Raw genomic sequence first — 20,498 nt, 5'->3', positions numbered from 1 at the left:
TTAATGAACCTCTAAATATTGCCTCGGATGCTTCCATGTAATGCCTTATGACACAGGGCTTTGGTCTGGAATCTATCATACCATCATGAGATCTCTTTTTTATTCCCACAAAAAAAAAAAAAAAAGGAGAAAAGTATTCTTGAAAATAAAGATATTAATAATATTATTCTTGAAAATAAAATATATTAATAATATATATATTTTTTTGCCATTTATTTATTCAAATGGTTTTTTCGAGATCAAATGCCCATTATATCAAACATAGTGCGAATTAATTAAATATGTGTATCCGGAGAAAGTATTGCATCTTACCGAACGCATTAATGTCAGACGTATAGAAGATAATATATAAAAAACATAAGGATAAGGAATTCAACAGTTTGGTGCTAAGTAATGATTGATTATATTAAAATACATATTTCTTGTTAAAGACCAGTGATTTTTGGTTTAACAATTTAATAACAAGAAGTAACAGGAATATTTATCTTAAATTAATTGGAGTAGCTCTTGTTAGAAATGAGAAATCTACTAATGCTCTTATCCTCAAAGACGGATTAGGCCGATACACAATTGTGTATATGGGGATACTTTATGGTCAATGACCAAAAAATTCTTAATTGAATTGAGAATATAACTTTTACATATTCTAAACTAAACATTTAGGTTATAAGATAGCAATTTGAGATGGGTAATACACATATAGAAATTGCTTTGCTATATTGTGCCTGATAATAAATTAGGAACAGCACAAAAGTGTCAATATTAGGGGTCAATTATGAAGGCAATGACGAGGTACAGACCAGTAAGATTAATTATCAATATTTCGTTCCTTGCAAAATATGTTTTAGGGTTAAATGGAGTATAAGGAGGGCTGAGTGGCGCATACAGCACGTTTTTATTATTATTTTTTATTTCTTACCATCAGTCCACTTGGCTTTGCCAGGAATTTCCTTCCTTTTTCGAAAGGTCTTTCCCTCCAACCCCTTACTTTTCTAGCATAGACTGCAGTGGGCCACATGCCAATATACGTTTAGGTTCATTTGCTTTATTTTTTTATTTTGTCTTTGTGCATATTTTGTCCTATCAGTAAGTAATTGTTGAAAATTTTGGTAAGAAATCTTTATGTTCAGCAGTTGGATGTGTCGGTGATATTTGCGTGACCACACACAATTACAGACTGAGTGTCTTGCACCATTAAACGCACTATTCAACTCAACTAAGATTGCAGAATACATGTCAGGATAGATTTGTTATCTAGAACAGGTGAATACTTTGTTCTGATGCAATTTTTTCTTTGTTTCCAACTCTGGCCATTGCAATACATGCTAAAGATGGATCCAAGATTCTTGTTTCCTTTATTAAAGACTATTTTCCCTTATAGCATTTTGTGCATTCACCACATGGTAGTTGCTGATTGGTTTAGAATAGGACTAAGCATTTTTGAAGATAAATCACCAACGCTGAAGAGGCCAAATTCATTGACTCATGACGTGCTCAATGCAGAACAAATAGTACACACACAAGGAAAGACCACTGCAAGTTAGTAATTTTTAGGAAGTCCAAAAGGCTACATACATGGAGGGTTTGAGGAGGATTTTATTGGAGTTGATAGCTTGTGAGAAATTTGCTTCAAATGCTAGCTTGGTAATGGAGACTTCTTCCTCTGCTAAATACATTCTTCTGGAGGTGAGAGTTGCTGGTCCAATACATCCTTTAGAAGAATTTGATGGAAACTTTCTGGTAATGAATAATGGATGGTCTGATGTTAACTGGCACGAGATTAGATCTTCCAATGTTACAATTTTAAAGCAATACACATCGTATTTCTCGTTTACTTGCAGAGTGTAAGAATGTTCAATTACAAAAATAAGCCCTGCCAACTAGTTACACTAGTTTCTTTATTAACTGGAAGTTATGTTGAGAACTAAATTACTGTTTTGTCTAAAAATGAGTTGTGTGTATTTCAATCTATTGTGATCTTGTATAGGAGCTCAAGAAAAATTTTTATTATTTTTTTTAAAAGAAAAATAATAAGGAGAGGCTCCAACTAGGGGGATCAAACTGTTGCTAAGTAGAACAGTCACTGGTAAAATTATGATTATGACTTTTGTATTGGCTAAAAAGTTGTCAAGTGGTCAATGGCTTTTAGTCCTGGAATGAACGTTTTTTGAATATCTCAAAGGAGTTTTATTTTGTGCTAAAATTTAGTAGATGCAGCTTCTGAATATTGTTCAGGCCTAGCATGGTGACGAAATCAGGAAGATAGAAATTGAATTGTTTCAAAGAAGATTATTTTTTTCTGTTTTGTTCCGTTGAAAGTCTTTATCGTTCAGCAAAGATATATTCCATTAAATTCTTTATTAAGGAATGCCAGTTAAAGTTTTTCCTCCATTATAAAAACAAGTAGCTGAATGACAGGAAGCCAAATTCCTTGACTCATTCATGAAATTGTTTCTTGAAGTCTTCCTGTTGCACCATGAAACAATAAAAATAATTTGTGAAACTGAAATAGGAGGAAAATAAAAAAATATTCCTCATTATATTCATTCATGCTCTAATATTCCCTCTTAAAATATTCCTATTGAAGTTTTGATATATACATACATATATTTTGAAGATATTTCCCCTGAAGTATAGCATTATGTCAGATGAGTACAATTCTAAAATTTTATATTAGAGTTTGCAGATCATAATTTTCAAATAAAATAAAATAAAGCAATGTTTTTGTGATATTGTCGTTCAACTTTAATTAATTTTGATCCAAAAAGGGTCATAATTTGAATGAGTAACCAATTTAAGCATTCGTTAGATAAATTAGCCAAATCCAAATAAATAAAATACAAAAAAAGAGGAAATTTGACATAATACAATATTTCAAATAAAATTTAGAGGCAAATCGAAATACATGTAAAAATAATGGGTTACTTTGTAATTTCATCTAAAATAGAATCAGAAAAAATTTACACAAACCGAGATAATTAAAAGAAACAAAAGTTTAGAAGTTTTGACTTTTCTCCGAATATAGTTTATGACTTTTCTCGGTTTAGAGATAATGGCTTTGAGAAGAAAAATTATTAAAAATAAATTCTCTGATTTCCAAATCCAAAAGGGAAAGAGATTTCCGACGGATTTCACACAATGCATATGTATTCCCATATATTTAAGAAGCAATAACCCACTTTTCTATTCTAAACCAAAATAATAATAATAATAATAATAATAATTTCTTATTTCTTTCTTGGTCTCCGAGTTTCAAGTGTTTCACTCCGTTTCTTCAAGAAACATCAATGGCATTTTACAGAGGAGAAGAGGTCGAAGGTGCAGCAGAGAGGATGGCTTTTTGGGATCTTACTACGGAGCTACGCTGGTGGCTCATCTCGAAAACATGAACATGTTAGTTGTGTAGTACAAAGAGCTGCTGAAGAACGATGAATCTGGACTGTTAATGGAGACAGTTTGAAGAACAAGGTGAGGCCGATGCTGCCGGAGATGGTGGCCACTGATTTTGAATACCTCGACAAGGTTGATATGTTTGACAACAAGGATTGGTGGGGGAAAAGATCACAGGGAAGGAAGGGTCAAACCACTACAATGTCTACTTTGACAACACAGGGGATGAGATTGCTTACCCTGTTTCTCGTTTGAGGTTTCATCTTGATTGGCGCTCTGGAAAGTGGGTTTCTTCCAAGAAATCTCTACTCCCATCATCTGCTAATTACACTTGCTGATTCTTGATCTTTCACTTGTTTTCTGCTACATTTTCGTTCGGTGTTTTCTATTATGTTTAAGATGTGGTTTACTTTGTTGAAAATACCTTTTTTTGTACTCTTTACCATTGTGATTACTAAATGCAGTGATTTTCTATTTCCTAGGCTAAAACATATTTGTTCGTAATTGGAGTTCTGTGGGTGAAGAGATACATACACACACACACACACACACACACACACACATATATACATATATATATATATATATATATGATAAGATGTAACCAGATCCATGCACAATTAAAAGTATTTTTGGATATGAATGCAATGCAATTCAAAGAACACTCTTTACTACACAAATCAGACTTGGAATTTATGGGAGTGTAGGTAGAGCAACTCAAATTTGGACATTAATTAATATTTTCTAGCTGTGTCTGATAGTAATATACTAATATGAGTTATCAAACACAGTTAAAACTTTACAATATTCTCTGGATGTATGACCATCAAACTTCTAGGGCAAGTAAATGCTCTGGTTTTTTGTCTTGTTTGACTCTTTTAATGAGGCTTGTGACTTTTTTGGATAGATAGAAACCAGTTGTCAGTTTTCTCAACTAGTGGAATGCAAAAGAATAAATTAGCAAAATATAGGAAAATTATATGCTAAAAAAGGGAAAGAAAATACATGAAGAGAACCAAACAAGAAGGAAACTGAAATATTACATTTGCAAGTACTTAATTTTTAACATGTTCAAGCTGTGGAATCTGAAAGTTGAGCTAATGTTGGAGTATGGAATGGCTCAACAAGCATGGTAATGAAGTTGATAGCTTGCTGAAAAAGAGGTGGGGAATATGTAATGGATGATATGATGATATAAGGGTTATAAGTTATACGCAATACCTTCTCTGGTTGGTAGTGTACTTGGATGCATGCACGTATATGCAAATTGATAATGCTAACATGGAACTAGCCGACAGGGACTAGTCTACTTCTTCTATTATTATACATATATATATAACAGTAGCTAAATGTAGGTACGTTAGGAAGAAATAGATTGAAAGTAGTAGTGGATAAATGGTATTCTAGCAACTTAGGATGTCCAAATAGGAGAATCAAAGAGCTTTTTTTATTGTAATAATATGAAAAGGCTCTAATAATGATTGTAAAGGAGTTCATAGCTTTTGAGATTTGCTTTATAGTTGGCCTAGACCGTGGACTTTATTGCAAGCACGCAAATGCTATTTCTGCAATGGAGAACACTTGGTCTGCCATTTTCCTCCTTGGAGGAGAGAGACGTTGATCTAGTACATCCTTATGCAGAACATCAATAGCCTGTAATGTTGATGGTAACAGAGATGATATAATGTCTCATGGATGCTTTCCCATGATCACTCTAATGTTACAACTCCAAAGCTATACCGGTCAATCTTCTCATTTACTTCCATTGTATACGCAAGTTCTTCAAAGAAATATTACTTTGAGTCAATATTTTCCAATGATGAAATACTTCCTATGCCAAATGCCAAAATGTCACGTTTATATATATATATATATATATACATATATATTATCGCAGTCAGTTAGATAAATTCTATAAGTTTATTCTAAATATGTAAATAGAGACCTTGAAAGTGTATATACAAAAGATAGTCAAAAAAAAAAAAACATAATTCAAGTTAATCTATTAACGCTTATATAGTAAATATGCATAAAGTACTATTATTAGATAAATGATCGGTCTTAACATGTATAAGATAAACAGCAGGTATAAACAATAATCAATGGATATGGTTTTAAATTATTTTTCCCAGGTAAATCTATTAACGCTTTTTCCAGGAACTTCTCAATTATTGTTTTGCCAAGACAAAAAATTACTATTTCTGTTGTTCAAATTTATTTTTTAACGAAATGACCAGAACATGAAATTTCCTAGTTGCTAAAAATATAGAAAAGATGCATTTTTTATTGTTAATAAAGAAGTAACTTTGATGGAAGTGGAAGAATTACATGGTGCTGAGTAGCCAAAGGTTCCTGCAAATGGAGTCCAATTTGATGACTCTTGATCTAAAGTTGTAGCAGAACAGAGTCAGAGATGTGAGCTTCATATTCATCATCATCATCCAACGCATTGTCCTTACTTGATATGTCTCTATGGACTATAGCTGGGCAACACTCGTGGTGCATATAGGATATCCACTCTCGTAGTCCACTCCAACTCCATTGCCTTTACATTATCACTCAATACCTTTACCAAAGTTATAGGAATGGATCCTCTAATCTTGTTTTGAACAAACTAAAATTGGCAATAAGATGGTTCTCATACAGTTGAATAGTTTTAACATATTTTAGCTGTCAATGGACACAGGTATGGAGCCACTTAGATGGTTATTCAACAAATAAAGTTTCACCTGAGATTTAAGTTGTCCAATCCCCTTAGAGGATGGATCCATTTATATTGTTTCCCCAAATACTCAGCTCGGTTAAGCTTCTTAAGTTTTGCCACAGGCGCAGGAATTGATCCAGTGAGATGGTTATCATACAAATAAAAAAATAAAATAAAAAAATTAGAGATTAAGAGAACCTTTGGTTTAGGCAAGAAATGAGGAAGCATAATTGGCTTTGACTTGCAGTTTATGAATTTAGTTTGACTTCAATTTTTCTTTTTTTTCCTTTTTTTGGAATAATGCTGTATTTTGTACAACTATATTGTTTGACTTTGTCATGTCATGTGCAAATGGTTTTTTTCTTTCTCAACTTTTGGATACTTGGCTTTGACTTAAGAAAAATGAATTGATGGGTTTTGTTTGATTTTCTTTTTGATATGGACATCTAATTTTCTAGTCGGTCGCAAAAATGAAGAGGAAGATAACGTATGCAGCACTGATATATATGCATATACATATATATCTATATACAGATATATATGTATATATATATTATATAGCTCAATGGAACATTACTAGAGAGAATTCTAAATGCTACATATATTATTTCATTCATTATTGTATAAAATTAATATTTAGATAAATATATACCATATCAAGTTATATGGTTCTTCTTATAAATGGAACAAAGGATTGCAACCATATATCAAAACCCAAGAAAAAAAAAAAAATTGCTGTCGTCAACTCGTTATACTATTATTATGAGCAACCTCTATCTGATCAGTTTTACTCAAGATCCAACTTTTTTTTATTATCATTTTTTTTAATCTCTATTTAGACAGAATTACTTGACATGGGTTTGCCTGGTTTTTCTTTTCAGATTCTAATGCACAGCTGCCTTTTGAAGTCTTATCCATTAAAACTCACTCAAGACATTTCCGTCCAACAAAGCAATTTCAAATATGCTCTATAACTCTGTTTGAAACAGAGTTATCTGTCTAGCTTTATATATGAGTTATATTTTATAACACACCAGAGAGAATTAAAACAAAACAGTACATTGCTATCATTTGGTTCAACATGAATAATATTTGGAAGAAAACCCTCTCCCTGAGCCATGCCCCTTAAGTCTTGGGGTTTGAAGCAGACAACTAATAAACTGTGATTCATGTTTTGTTATATTTTTTGGCATAAGAAAAAACTCTCTTTGTTTGAGAGATTACGACATTGCATTACATATTTTAGATGAATTTAAGTTACAAAGTTGTTTTTGCTTGTGTGCTATGTATTTTGTAGTTCTGTGCTGTTAACTTATTCAACATCAACATTCAGGTGATCTTATTCAATTCCCACATGAGGGAATGCAGCATTGGATGAAAGCAAGTATAATTTGCATTTGATTACCGTTCAGATAATGTATAATTGAAAGGCCATGTGAATTTTGAATCTGTTTTTGCAGGGCTTGCAATTATAATTGTTGTTGCTTCAGGATAAGGGCGTATGCCTCATGTACACTATGGACAAAAAACTATGTACCATAAAGAAACGGTTTTCCTAAATATTATAAAACATTTGGAACGAAAACCACTGCAAATTTTACTTCGGCTCCATCTATTGGTAAATAAAAGTGTAATATGAAATTGTTTGTTCAGAAAAAAACTCGTACATGAAAACCAGATCATATTTTTTCTCCATCAATTATACTAGAAGATAGACACCAGAAAATCCCTTTGCTCAATTAATAAGACATGGCACGACCAATTCGTGGTATATCCAAGCTCTGACTATCTTATTATAAGCATGAAAAGAAAAACATTCCTGCGACTAAAAAGGAACATTAGAAAAGCGAAAGAAAATGCAAACACTCTGAGATAATGATTTTCATATGAAAGGGCTTGGATAACGATGGTAATGGAGTTGACAGCTTCTGAGATACTTGCTTCATAATTGGCCGAGACTGCATTTGGTTGCAGTCTCTGCAATGGATAACCTAAACCAATTTTCTACAAATAAACTGAGTTCTTGCTATAACACTTTAGTCATCATGGATAAAACAAACTTCCAATCAAATTTTATTTGGCAAATTTCCATTACCATAGTGTAGTCACGAAATGCAATTTTTGTTATTTTATTTTTTTTCCTGAAATTATCCTATGCATCTTTTCCTCTGCTGCCAACCAAAAAAAAAAAAAAAAAAAAAACAATTTTATTGTATATATCCAATTTAAAAATTTTTTTTTAGGTATTCCCCGAACATGAGTTCTTCTTACTATCAAGTGTCATTCTCTTCAGTCTTGTCCTCAAAGTATATCTTTCCATTAAAAAAAATAATAATAAAAAAAAAAAAAAACTCTGAAATTAAACAGCGAGCTAATGCTAGAGAGAACGGAAGGGAAATTATGACTACCAAATGCCCATATTAATTGACTCATGACACGCTGAATGCAGGGGAAAAAGTCATTGAAGGTGGGAAGATATGCTCAAAGAGAAAGAAAATGGATATGAGGACTGAAAATGGCAACAAAACATTGCTAGAAATGTTAATCGGAAAGTGAATATGAGGACACCTTCTCAAGTTACATACAGTTCTGCAAAATTGAAGGGTTTTGAGCATCTTAACTATATATACTTTCTGAAAACAGAACATATATGATCATTTTGTCTGGGAAAATAACAGTCATTGGTCATTATGATTATGTATTTTACATTACATAAATAGATTTAAGTAACATATTGCAAAGCAAGTATTCAAAGCTTTTTATTCCTAGAATGCACATTTTCAACATCTCATAGGAGTAATATTTCTGTGCTAAAATTTGGATGTGTGCTGCTGCCATTTTAGAAGGACAGGAACTTGCATGTCTTGTGACAGAATATGAGGTATGGATATTGCACAAAATGCTAAATCTGAAAAAAGAGAATAACCGCTTGAGAACACTGCTCAGGTCTAGTATGCTTTCTAGATCATGAAGGTAGAAATTGAAATGGTTCAAAGAAGATTGCCTATGTTTTCCAAATTTGAAAGAAAATATTTTGTTCTGTTAATTCAATTTGAAAGAAAATATTTTATTCTGTTTTGCTATTTAATTGAAAGGTTTGGTTAAGAAGTCCAGCGATAATCCAAAGCATCAACTTTACGGCCTTGCATGCTGTGGTATTACTAAATATTATTAAACATTTGGAATGAAAACGACCGCAAATGTTGCTCTGTCTCCATCTATTAGCAATTTCAATACCAGATCATTTTTTTAATCCATTAAAGACACCAGAAGCTAGACATCACACAACCAAGTCTTGGAATATATAAGGTCAGGCTAATTTATTAAGCAAGAAAACAAAAACAGCCCAGTGACTAATGAAGAATGACAGAGTGAAAGAAAATGCAAACACACACACAGAGACATCTAAAACTAGGAAAAACTGCAGCAATTTAGGATGTCCATGTTGGGGAATCAAATAGCTGCTTTATTGTAATCATATGAAAAGGCTCTGATAAATGCTAATGGAGTTGACAGCCTCCTAGATACTTGCTTCACGGTTGGCGTAGACTGTGGACTTTGTTGCAGGCAAACAAATGCTATTTTTGCAATGGAGACCACTTCGTCTGCTATTGGTCTTGTTGGAGGTGAGAGACTCTGGTCCTGTACTAATTTATCAAAATGCACTATATTTTATAAGCAAATTGAAAAAGAAACCCACATTTATCAATATGACCTACCTCTTAAGTCTTCCACTTATCAAGTGGTTTGAAACAAACCGAAATTAATAATTGCTTCCCAACCAGGACAACATGTTTTCATGGTTTAGGAAAATGAATTTCGTGGTTTTTTTCTTATTTTTCCTTTTGAAAGACTTTCTGCTTCAGGTGGTTCCAGGCCAACCAATCTAAATATCAACATTCCGACCAAGACCTTAATTTCTTTTCCCCCAAAGGATATAAAGACACTAATTAGACATATTTGTCAAAATTAATGATTTTATGATTTCTTTGAATTTTCCTTAACCTCTTCTCCATGTTAAGTGTGTCTATTATGTAGAATTTGTAATTTTTGTGTATGTCTATTAACTATTGCATTTCCATATTTCTTTGAACTTTCATTCTGACTGGCTTTCATGCTTCTTAACTTTACTTATTAACTTAACTTGCTCAATTTATTTTCCATATTAGGCGTGTCAATTACTAAAGTAGATTTTATAAAAGAATGTGTTTTTTGAAGTGTCTATACATAGAAGCAAATTAAGTAGTCACTTAGTAGAGAAATGTCTTATACTTAAGCTAGTTAAATAGTCACTCCCATATTTGACTGCTATGCAAGGTAAACGCTCTGTTTTTGCCCTGTTTTGATAAGAGAAAAAGTTTCTGCTGTATTTTTCTTCACTTTATTTATTTATTTATATATATATATATATATATATATTTTTGGGTCTACTGAGTGACCTTTACTAGACAGTGACTTTTACCTTCTAGTATACCTCTTACTTTGAAGTCTTATCTTCTTGTTAGTAACAACCCAAAAAAAGAAAAGAAAAGGATTGGATTAAAAGTCAACAAATACATTCTCCTCAAAGGAAGATATTATGTATACTCTCTACTAGATTATTTAAAATATAGAACTGGACTAGATTATTTAAAATTTTGTCCAAATGGATTGAACAAATATAAGTATAATTAACACAATTCAAATGGACTACATCTAAGCTATGTTCTAACATAATCTTAAATGTTCCCAATAACAAAAGCAATAAAACTAATTTTTCCTATAATTAATTGTAGACTTATACTTAAAATAGAGATATTTGTTTAGCTTCATATATCTTCTTCATTATATAAATTCTCTAGAGAGAATTCTGATAGAAACTTTCATTTTGAGCAAGGAACACTTCCTTATTAGAAAATTATAGTCAAGGGTAACGAAACAGCTTGTTTACCTTTCTTTTCCATGTAAATTAATACTTGAAACTAAGATACAAGTTCAAATTTATATCGATCCTATATTTGAAAATTAAATTGAGGGAAATTATGATATTGAAAAAACAAAGTAAAAAATAAAGAACCTTTGCCTCTGTGTTGGGCAAAATATGACATCCCATTTCATATTTTATCTTGCATTTGATCACAGTTCAGATTATAAGTAACTGCAAGGCCAGGTGATTTTGAGCCTGCTTTTGCAAGGCTTGTGATCATAATTGTTGTTGCAGCTAGACAAAGAGCTAGTCGCTCATGATACATTATGGAAAAAAAACTGCCTTCTATGGAAATGGTTTTCTTCTATCTATTAGCAAATTAAACGGACTCATGAAATTGTTTATCCAAAATCAGAGAAATACTAGAAGCCAGATACAATAAAGTCCCTTTACTCATTAAGACGTTACACTGCCACGTCTTGGAATATCCAAGCTTAGGCTAACTTAATAAGCAAGAAAGGAAAAACAACCCAGTGGCGAACAAAGAAAGACAGAGTGAATGAAAATGCACATAGACATGTAGACAATCTAAAATAAGGAGAAACTGCAGTAATTTAGGATGTCCATGTTGGGGAATCTAACAACTGCTTGATTGTAACCATATGAAAAGGCACCGATAATGATTGTAGTCGAGATGAGAGCTTCTGAGATACTTGCTTCATAGTTGGTCGTGACTGTGGATTTTGTCGCACGCACGCAAATGCTATTTCTGCAATGGAGACCACTTGGTCTGCTATTTGCCTCGTTGGAGGTGATAGACGGTGGTCAAGTACATCCTTAAGCAGAACATCAATAGCATGTAATGGTGATGGTAACAGAGATGATATGAGGTCTCCAGGATGCTCTCCCATGATAGATTCTAATGTCACAACTCCGAAGCTGTAGACATCAATCTTCTGATTTACTTCCATTGTATAAGCAAGCTCTTCAAAGAAACATGAATTGCAGTTATTATTTTCCAATGATTAGATACTTTGCATATGCAAAATGCCAAAAAGTTAGTAACATTTCCTTCATGGTAGTCGGTAAAATAAATTGTATACAACTTCTTCTAAATATGTAAGTAGAGACCTTGAAAGTGCAGATACAGAATATAGTCAAACCATGAGTTTAACACCTCTATTATCTAGTAAATACACATAAAGGACTATTTCTAGGTAAATCTGCTTTTGAAGTTTATGAAAAAGAAAAATAGGTAAAAACTACAATAAATGTGATCCGGATTGAAATTTTTTTGCTAAGCATGTAAACCAGCTGTCTTATGTTTTTTCTAGGAACTTCTCAGTTCTTGTTTTGACCCAAAAAAGAAAAAAAGAAAAAGAAAAAGCTACAATTTCTGTTGATCAAAGGATATATATTTTTTTTATAGAAATGAAAAAACATGACATTTACTGCTTACCAAAAAGTTCAAAAAATGAATTGTGGATTTCAATTTTGATGGAACGGTTGATGGAATATTTACCTGGGGCTGAGTAACCTAAGGTTCCTGCAAATGGAGTCCAATTTGATGAGTCTGGATCTAAAGTTGTAGCAGAACCAAAGTCAGAAATGTGAGCTTCACAATCATCATCCAACAGAACATTCTTACTAGATATGTCTCTGTGGACTATAGCTGGAAAACATTCATGGTGCAGATAGGAAGTTGCCTTTGCCAAACCTTTGACAATATTCACTCTCTTGAACCATTCCAACTCCATTGCCTTTTCATTGTTGCTCAATATCTTTACCAAACTTCCCAGTTCCATGAACTCATACACCAAAAATGAGTATCTTGTATGTGAACAAAATCCAAGAAGCTTGATGATATTTCGATGGCGCACTTTTGGCAAAATACTTGTCTCGCTTTTGAAAGCTTGTCGATGGTCTATTCCATCATTCTCATGAAACTTTTTCACAGCAACAAGTTGACCAGTTGATAGTAGTGTTTTATATACACTTCCATTCCCTCCAACTCCAATGCAAAATTTGGAATCAAAATTCTCTGTTGCTTCAACTATTTCTTCATGAACTTTTTTCCCGTCGTGGTTCCATGCTGCAAAGAAAGCTTCAGTTTGTGTTTCTCTTGGTTCATCCATATTCCTCATTCTTTTTTGGCGAATAAAAAGTATCCCCACAATGATAAACAATAAAAATAGAATGCCGGAGATAGATACTATGATTGCAGTTACAGCTTGATTTCTATTTTTATTTTTAGGTGTGGGGCAAGGCTTCAAACAATTGTTGTTGCCACACAATCCTTTATTATCTTCCAAGGCTTCGATTGGAGCTTCAGTGAAAGCTTTGATGTGGGGGAGAGGACCTTCTAATTGATTGTAGGATACATCAACGGATGTCAAACTTATCAGCTTCTGAAATGAAGCTGGTATTGAGCCAATGAAATTGTTACGGGAGAGGTTAAGTGTTTCTAACAAGAACAAATTTCCAAGCTCTGGTGGCAGCTCTCCTATAAGCATATTCCGACTTAGATCAACATTTCGAAGAGAGTGAAAATTCCCAATCTGAAAAGGAACAACCCCATTCAATCTATTGTTTCTCAAGTTCAAGTTTTGTAGGTTTGCACACTTCTCTAAATGTCTGGGAAATGGTCCACTCAATTTGTTGTCCGCAAGGTCAAGCTGTTGAAGGTCAAATAACATCCCAATTTGTGCAGGAACATTTCCAGAAAGTGTATTATTGTTGAGTTTCAGAATGTAAAGCAATCTCAATTGGCCCAACTCCTTTGGAATTTTCCCTATAAGAAAATTGGAGGACAGATCAAGTTTCTGCAATTGAGTAGCTTTACCAAGTTCAGGAGGTAGCATGCCTGAAACTTTGTTGTTAGAAATGTTCAGCATGGTTAGTTTTTGACAGTGTGCCCAATTTCTAGTAAGTTTTCCAAAAAACTTATTGTTGCTTAAGTCCATGAAGACAAGGTTTGGGTATATTCCAAAGTCTTCTGACATATTTCCTGTAAATTCATTCGCTCCAATTGAAACACGGACTAAGGAGCTGCAGTTTCTCATGCTTTTTGGAATGGAACCTGTAAAATGGTTATAACTTACTGCAATCTCTTTAAGTCTCCCACCCAGACAAATATTTTCTGGAAGATAGCCATACAAGACGTTATAGCCTAGTAAAAGGTCTTCCAGATTTGTAAGGTTATTCATTTCAGGAGGAAGGGATCCTGTAATGTTGTTCATGATCAAACTGAACTCGGCGAGGGATGTAAGGTTTCCAATGGATGCAGGAATTGAGCCACTAAGATAGTTCTCATCCAAGTGGATCTCTTCAAGAGATGTAAGCTGTCCGATGGACACAGGTATGGAGCCAGTTAGATGGTTACCCCACAAATATAGTAAAGTGAGCAATTTAAGCAGCCCAATCTCACTGGGGATGGACCCAACTATTTTGTTCCTACTAAAATCCAAATCAGTTAACATGCTCAAGTTTCCAATGGACGCAGGAATTGAACCAGTGAGTTGGTTAGCATCCAAATAAAGGGTATCGAGTGATTTAAGCTGCCCAATCTCAATGGGGATGGACCCGACTACTTTATTTTCACTAAGTTCCAAATCAGTTAACTTGCTCAGGTTTCCAATGGACACAGGAATTGAACCTGAAAGATTGTTACTATAAACATACATCACTTCAAGGGAGACCAACATGCCTATTTGAGGTGGTATAGAGCCATTCAAATAATTGTTAGCCAAAGCAAGGAAGCGTAAACTTGTCAAAAGGCATATTTGGGAAGGAATGTTTCCAGAGAGATGATTGATCCCTATATCAAGTGAGGTGAGTGTGGAAAGGTTGCCAATGTGCATGGGGATACTTCCATAAAGGGAGTTGTTATATAGACTAAGCACGAGTAAGCTGGGAAAGGAGGAGAAGTTGAAGTTGTGAAGCGTACCTTTCAGATTACTGCTGTAAAGAGTAATGTTGATGACACGTCCAAAGCCGTTACAAGTGATCCCAACCCAGTTACAAGGGGTATTATTATAAAGACGGTGAGGAGTTGAATCAGTAGAATTGAGATTCCAAGAGCGGAGAAGAGAATGAGTAGTTGGATTCATATCAAGGCTGTCCTTCCATTTCACAAGGGCCTTTGCCTCTCCACTTATTGCAAAACAAGTAGTAGAAGAACAAGGAAATAGTAGGATGATGATAAACAACAAAAACTGATCAGGTGACCTTACAACGAGGTTTGGAATCCAGGGTGCCATGGACTTGATAATTTTGTAATCTTGATTATGTAGTTAAGCAAGGCTTAAATGCCTTGGCTTCCTTTCGAATATATATATATATATAGAGAGAGAGAGAGAGAGAGCAATTACAATAACATGCCTCCAAGTTTAAAACTTGTGCAAGATCGCCATTTTTTATTTTTTATTTTTGGTAGAAAGTTACCTTCTAGATAAATTTTTATTGCAAGATATCATTTTTTTTTTCCCACTTCAAGATGGATAATTAAAGTCAAAATTGTCAAGTCAGAAGATAAAAACACACTCTTAAGTAAAACTCATAATTCCACTTAAAAATAAATTTGAGATTAACAAATTGAAGACTTAAAAACTTATAATAAATTTGAGATTAACAAATTGAAAACTTAAAAACTTATAATCAATTGCCGAAGTTTAGCTGGCACAAGCCCCAGTAAGCGCTGCGAGAATTCAAAGTCCAAGTTCGATAGATTCTTCAGTGCACGCATGTGGCAACAAGGGCACATGTGCACAAAGAACAAGTCTATAACACCAACATTACATATATTATGAGTGTGAAAGAACTAAAGGTTAGCTGCATTTTTTGGGTATCTTTTTTTTTTAAAAAAAAATATTTATATTTTAAATTGTATATAAATATTTTAATTGTTTAATTATATATTTAACTTCCTTTTTAATTTTTTTTTTTAATTTTTTCACATTTTACCTTTTATACATAATTTTTTGGGGGTTCTATTAGGTTTTTTTATTTTATTTTATTTTTTTATTACCTCTATTTATTTTATTGTTTTAACTGGACATTTGTGGAGACATTTAATTGTATATGTACTCAGTTTTTAATAATGCCAGCTATTCTGCAATGCTTGTGATGCTCTAATTGATATTCCGCTCGAGTCAATTAACCCTTTTTATACATTGTTTAGATGTATATAGTAAATTATAAGAGCAGATTTTCAGATTTTGAATATAATAAAAATACCTTAAAAACAAAGTAAAAATTAAAATTAAATAATATGGTTTGTTATAAGTATGAATTTATAGTCTATGAATCATGTGGATTTTTTATTTTAATTTTATTTTATGGTAAAATTTATAACTTTTATCAAAAACAAATTGAAATGGAAACCCGATTGCCCCCTTTTTTTTTTCCATTTTTTTTCTTTTCTTTTTATTTAGTTAAAAAAATGAGAAGGCTAATTATTATTTGAAGCAAGCCAATTATAAGGCATAAATGTTAAAGAAACTATTAGTGATAAAACCAATTTCAACATCTAGTTGATGTTTGTTGGGAATAAATGTAAAAGTCTAAATCATGCTGCTATCTATTTTTGCCCATCGTATGCGCCAAGTCGATCTACACAAAATGATAATAAAGAGTTTCTTTGACTTTTTTTTTTTAAAAAAAATTTTGAGTGGACTTCATATTCTTCTTGACCTCTGAATATGCCCTACATCTTAAGTCTCTTCTACGTATCATGTGGTTTGGAAAACAACCATTATAAGTAATTGCTTTCCAACCAGCACAATTCGTTTTCTCTTAACGTATTCCACATGGTTTATGAAAATGAATTTATTGGTTTCTTTGATTTTTCCATTTGAGTGACTTTCATCTTCCAGTTTACCTCTTTTTTTAGCCCATGTGGTTCTTGACCAAGAACTTAATTTCTTTTTTGGTTTTTCATTTATTTTTCAAGGATATAAAGACACTAATTAGTCATATTTGTGAAAATTAATGGTTTCATAATTTCTTTGAATTTTCCTCAACCTCTTCTCCATATTAGGCGTGTCTCTTAAGAAGAGTTTGTAATTTTTGTGTGTGTCCGTTAACTAATGAATTTTATGGTTTCTTTGAATTTACCTTTTGAATGGCTTTCATTTGTCTGAATTTAAGGACCTCTAACTTAATTGCTAATATCTTTTCCATATTAAGTGTGTCTATTACTTAAATAGAGTTTGTAATAGACAAAAAGAACGTGATTTTAGCGTGTGTCTATGTATAGAAGCAGATTTTAGGTACTCATTTAGAAGAGAAATGCTTTTTTTTTTTTTTTTCCCTGTTTTTTTGTGTGTCACTGCTAGATTTGACTGCTATGTAAGCTAAATGCTCTGTTTTTGCCCTGTTTTGACGAAAGAAAGAATCTGCTTTATTCATTTATTTTTCTTTATTATTATTATTATTTTTACTGTTCTTTGTACATTAATACAAAAATCAAAAGGTTGGGAAGTACTTTTTACTCCATTGATAAACATGGTACAATAAGAGAGTGATTCATTAAGTACTGTAATGGCGTGCTTTACTAGACCGTGACTTTTAGCTTCTAATATATCACTCACTTTGAAGTCTTATCTTTTTATCGGTAACATTCCTAAGTAAAAAAATAAAGTAAAGGATCATACTAAAAGTTAACAAATACATTTTCAAATACATTCATTTCCAAGGAAGAAATTTTGTGTATACCATGGATAAATTTTAAAATATAGAACCGAACTAGATTATTTTAAATTTAGTCCAAATAGATAGAACTAATATAAGTTTAATTAACACAATACAATTGGTCTAAATCAAATTTATGTTCTAAGCTCATCTTATACGTTTCTAGCAATAGTATACACCAGAGATAGAGAGGATGAAACAAGCTTAACAAAAGGTCAAACAAATTTTCTTCTAATTACTTGTGAATTAATACTTGAAACAGAGATTTTTTTTGTTTACCTTATATATCTTCTATATTATATAATACTCTAAAGAGAATGCTTCCTTATGATAAAATTGATAATCAATGAAACAGTTTGTTTTATCTTTCCTTTTTCATAAAATCATTGTAATATATTTTGCAGTTCTGCTTAAAATCTCTGAAACATGCCCCTTTAAGTCTTGGGGTTAGAAAAAAAAACTAATAATTTTGATATCAAAAACAAAAAAAAAAAAAAAAAAAAAAAGAAAGAAAAAGAAAGAAAAAAAGATTATGTGTCCTTTTACTTGTCCTTTTCCTTGTTCTTGGACAGTTCTTGCTGGGATGTAATAACACTTGCATTAACAGAGGAAGAAGGATCCAACAAAATGTTGATGATGATGGTAACTAAGAGAATGAGACTTGCCTTCCAATCCACTATGTGCTGAAAACAAAACATATAATAATAACGTTCAAGCCAATTGGTTTTGAGTAAAAGAAGAGTCTTTGATCATTATGATTATGGTTTTTGTATTAGCTAAATACATTTAAGTAATCTGTTACGAAGTTTGTATGCATCTATCACTTTTTAGTCATGGAATGAACTATTTCAATATTGATAAAGATGTCCCCTTGAGACAATACAGTAGAAAAATATCCACTATTTCTTCGAAAGCCTATATTTGAATCCTGGGAGTATAAACACTGTTATCAACACCCGTTATGAACAAATAGCTTTGCAACCATAAAAAACATTAATTAAAAATAATAATAATAACAACAAAATAATTAAGTCAGTATACTAGGATACATTTCTCCTCTCGTTCTAAGAGGCAGGATATATTCAGAGGACATGGTTTTGTGAAGAATTTAATAATATCAAGGACATGGTTTTAAATCCGAAAGTCTTCCACGTATTGACCTCTAAGTATGCCCTACATCTTAAGTCTTTTAAGTCTTCCACATATATATCAAAGTTTTTATTAAGTCTTTAATCTTCAAGTGGTTTAAAAAAAATTAAGGTGTTGTTTGTTAACGTGTTTAGTGTTTTTTTTTTTCCTTTCTCAATTGTATGTAGCTTGTTTACTTCAATAGTTATGAATGTTAATTGATGATATTTACACATCTTTATTAACTAAAAATGCAAGAAAAAAATAAAAATTAAAGAATAACATAAAATTACATTGATTTTTAGTTTTTCTTTTTTTTTTTTTGTTCATTCATATTGTAGTTAATTGATATCTCTAACAAATAGCACCTAGGTGACCGCTGTCTAACCAGGACGGTGATCATTTTCTGTTAATATATTTAACATGGTTTTATGAAAGTGAATCTCTTTGTGTCTTTAATTCTTTTTTCTTTTTTTTGAATGACTTTCTGCTTCTAAATGACCTGTAGCTATATTTTCCCAACCTTTTTGGCTCTTCCCGGCCCATATCAAGTGGTTCTATGTGAACCAATCTAAATATGATTTACTTTCCGATCAAGGCTTTGATTTCCTTTTCCTTTTTCCTTTTATTTTTTGTTGAAGGATAAGAAAAGACACAAATTAGACATATTTGTCAAAATTAATAAACTTATTGGTTCCGTTGCATATTCTTTTCTGAATGATTTTCGTGCTTCTTAAGTACCTTTAATTTGATTTGCTCAAGCTCTTCTCTATATCAAATTTGAAAATTGAAAATTAGAGTTTGTAATACACTAAAAGAATTTGCTTGTGTTTGTCTATATATATATATATATATATAGAATTAAATAATATACTTTCTCAAGCTACTTTCCACCTTTTTCAAAACTTAGTGCTAGTAGAGAAATTTCTTATGCCTTTCTAGTTAAATCGTTACTGCTAGATTCGTCAAGAAAGGTAAATGCTTTGTTTTGTCCTGTTTTGACAAAAGAAAATTTTTTTATTGCTTTTTTTTTTTTTTTCTTTATCACATTAAAACACGTTACGATAAGAGATTGATCTATTAAGTATTGACAATGAACAATAAGATTAATTGTCACTATTTCATTCATATCTGAGTGGAGAATACAAAGCATGCTTTTATGCCCCTTTCGTCACGCATGGTAGTTTTTCCAAAGTGATAGTGGTCTTCCACTAGTCCACTTTTCTTTGCCAAGAAATTCCTTGATTTTCTAGCATCCACTGCAGTGGGCCCCATGCCAATATACACTGTTTGTTTTGTCCTTGTGCATATTTTGTCCTATCAGTAAGTAATTATTGAAAATTTTGGTAGGAAATCTTAATGTTTAGCATTTAGATTTTTTCATGATATTTGAGCTACCACACACAATGACAGATTGTGTTTTACTGTTTTTGCACCATTAGACACTATTTAATAAATAACCAACTATGACTAATGAAACATGAGACAATGATAAAGGCACCACAACGATACAGAGTAAGAAAATGCAAACACAACAGAACAATAGAACAATAGAAAATATAGGTTCTAAAATAAAAGGGATAAAATTTTCGTAATTCGCATTGAAATTTCTGATATTTTTAAAAAACTTTCCGTTCATATATATCCACATTTTTTCCTTCATATTTTTGTTAAAATTTC

At 32.1% G+C, this 20,498-nt stretch overlaps 1 protein-coding gene across 1 annotated transcript; it reads right to left on the bottom strand.

The window, feature by feature from the left end:
- Positions 1-11,397: 11,397 nt before the first annotated feature.
- Positions 11,398-15,357, bottom strand: LOC125423337 (MDIS1-interacting receptor like kinase 2-like). Its single transcript, XM_048477071.2, has 2 exons — positions 12,523-15,357; positions 11,398-11,985 (listed from the first exon to the last, which is right to left on the bottom strand). Exons 1-2 carry the CDS (start codon positions 15,257-15,259, stop codon positions 11,615-11,617), a joined length of 3,108 nt encoding a protein of 1,035 aa, XP_048333028.2. The 5' UTR covers positions 15,260-15,357; the 3' UTR covers positions 11,398-11,614.
- Between the last annotated feature and the right edge of the window lie 5,141 nt (positions 15,358-20,498).

Source organism: Ziziphus jujuba, chromosome 3 (genome assembly GCF_031755915.1).
Source record: "Ziziphus jujuba cultivar Dongzao chromosome 3, ASM3175591v1".
Taxonomy (NCBI): domain Eukaryota; kingdom Viridiplantae; phylum Streptophyta; class Magnoliopsida; order Rosales; family Rhamnaceae; genus Ziziphus; species Ziziphus jujuba.
The sequence above is the reverse complement of the archived record's forward strand: the minus strand, read 5'-3'. Positions and strand labels throughout refer to the sequence as shown.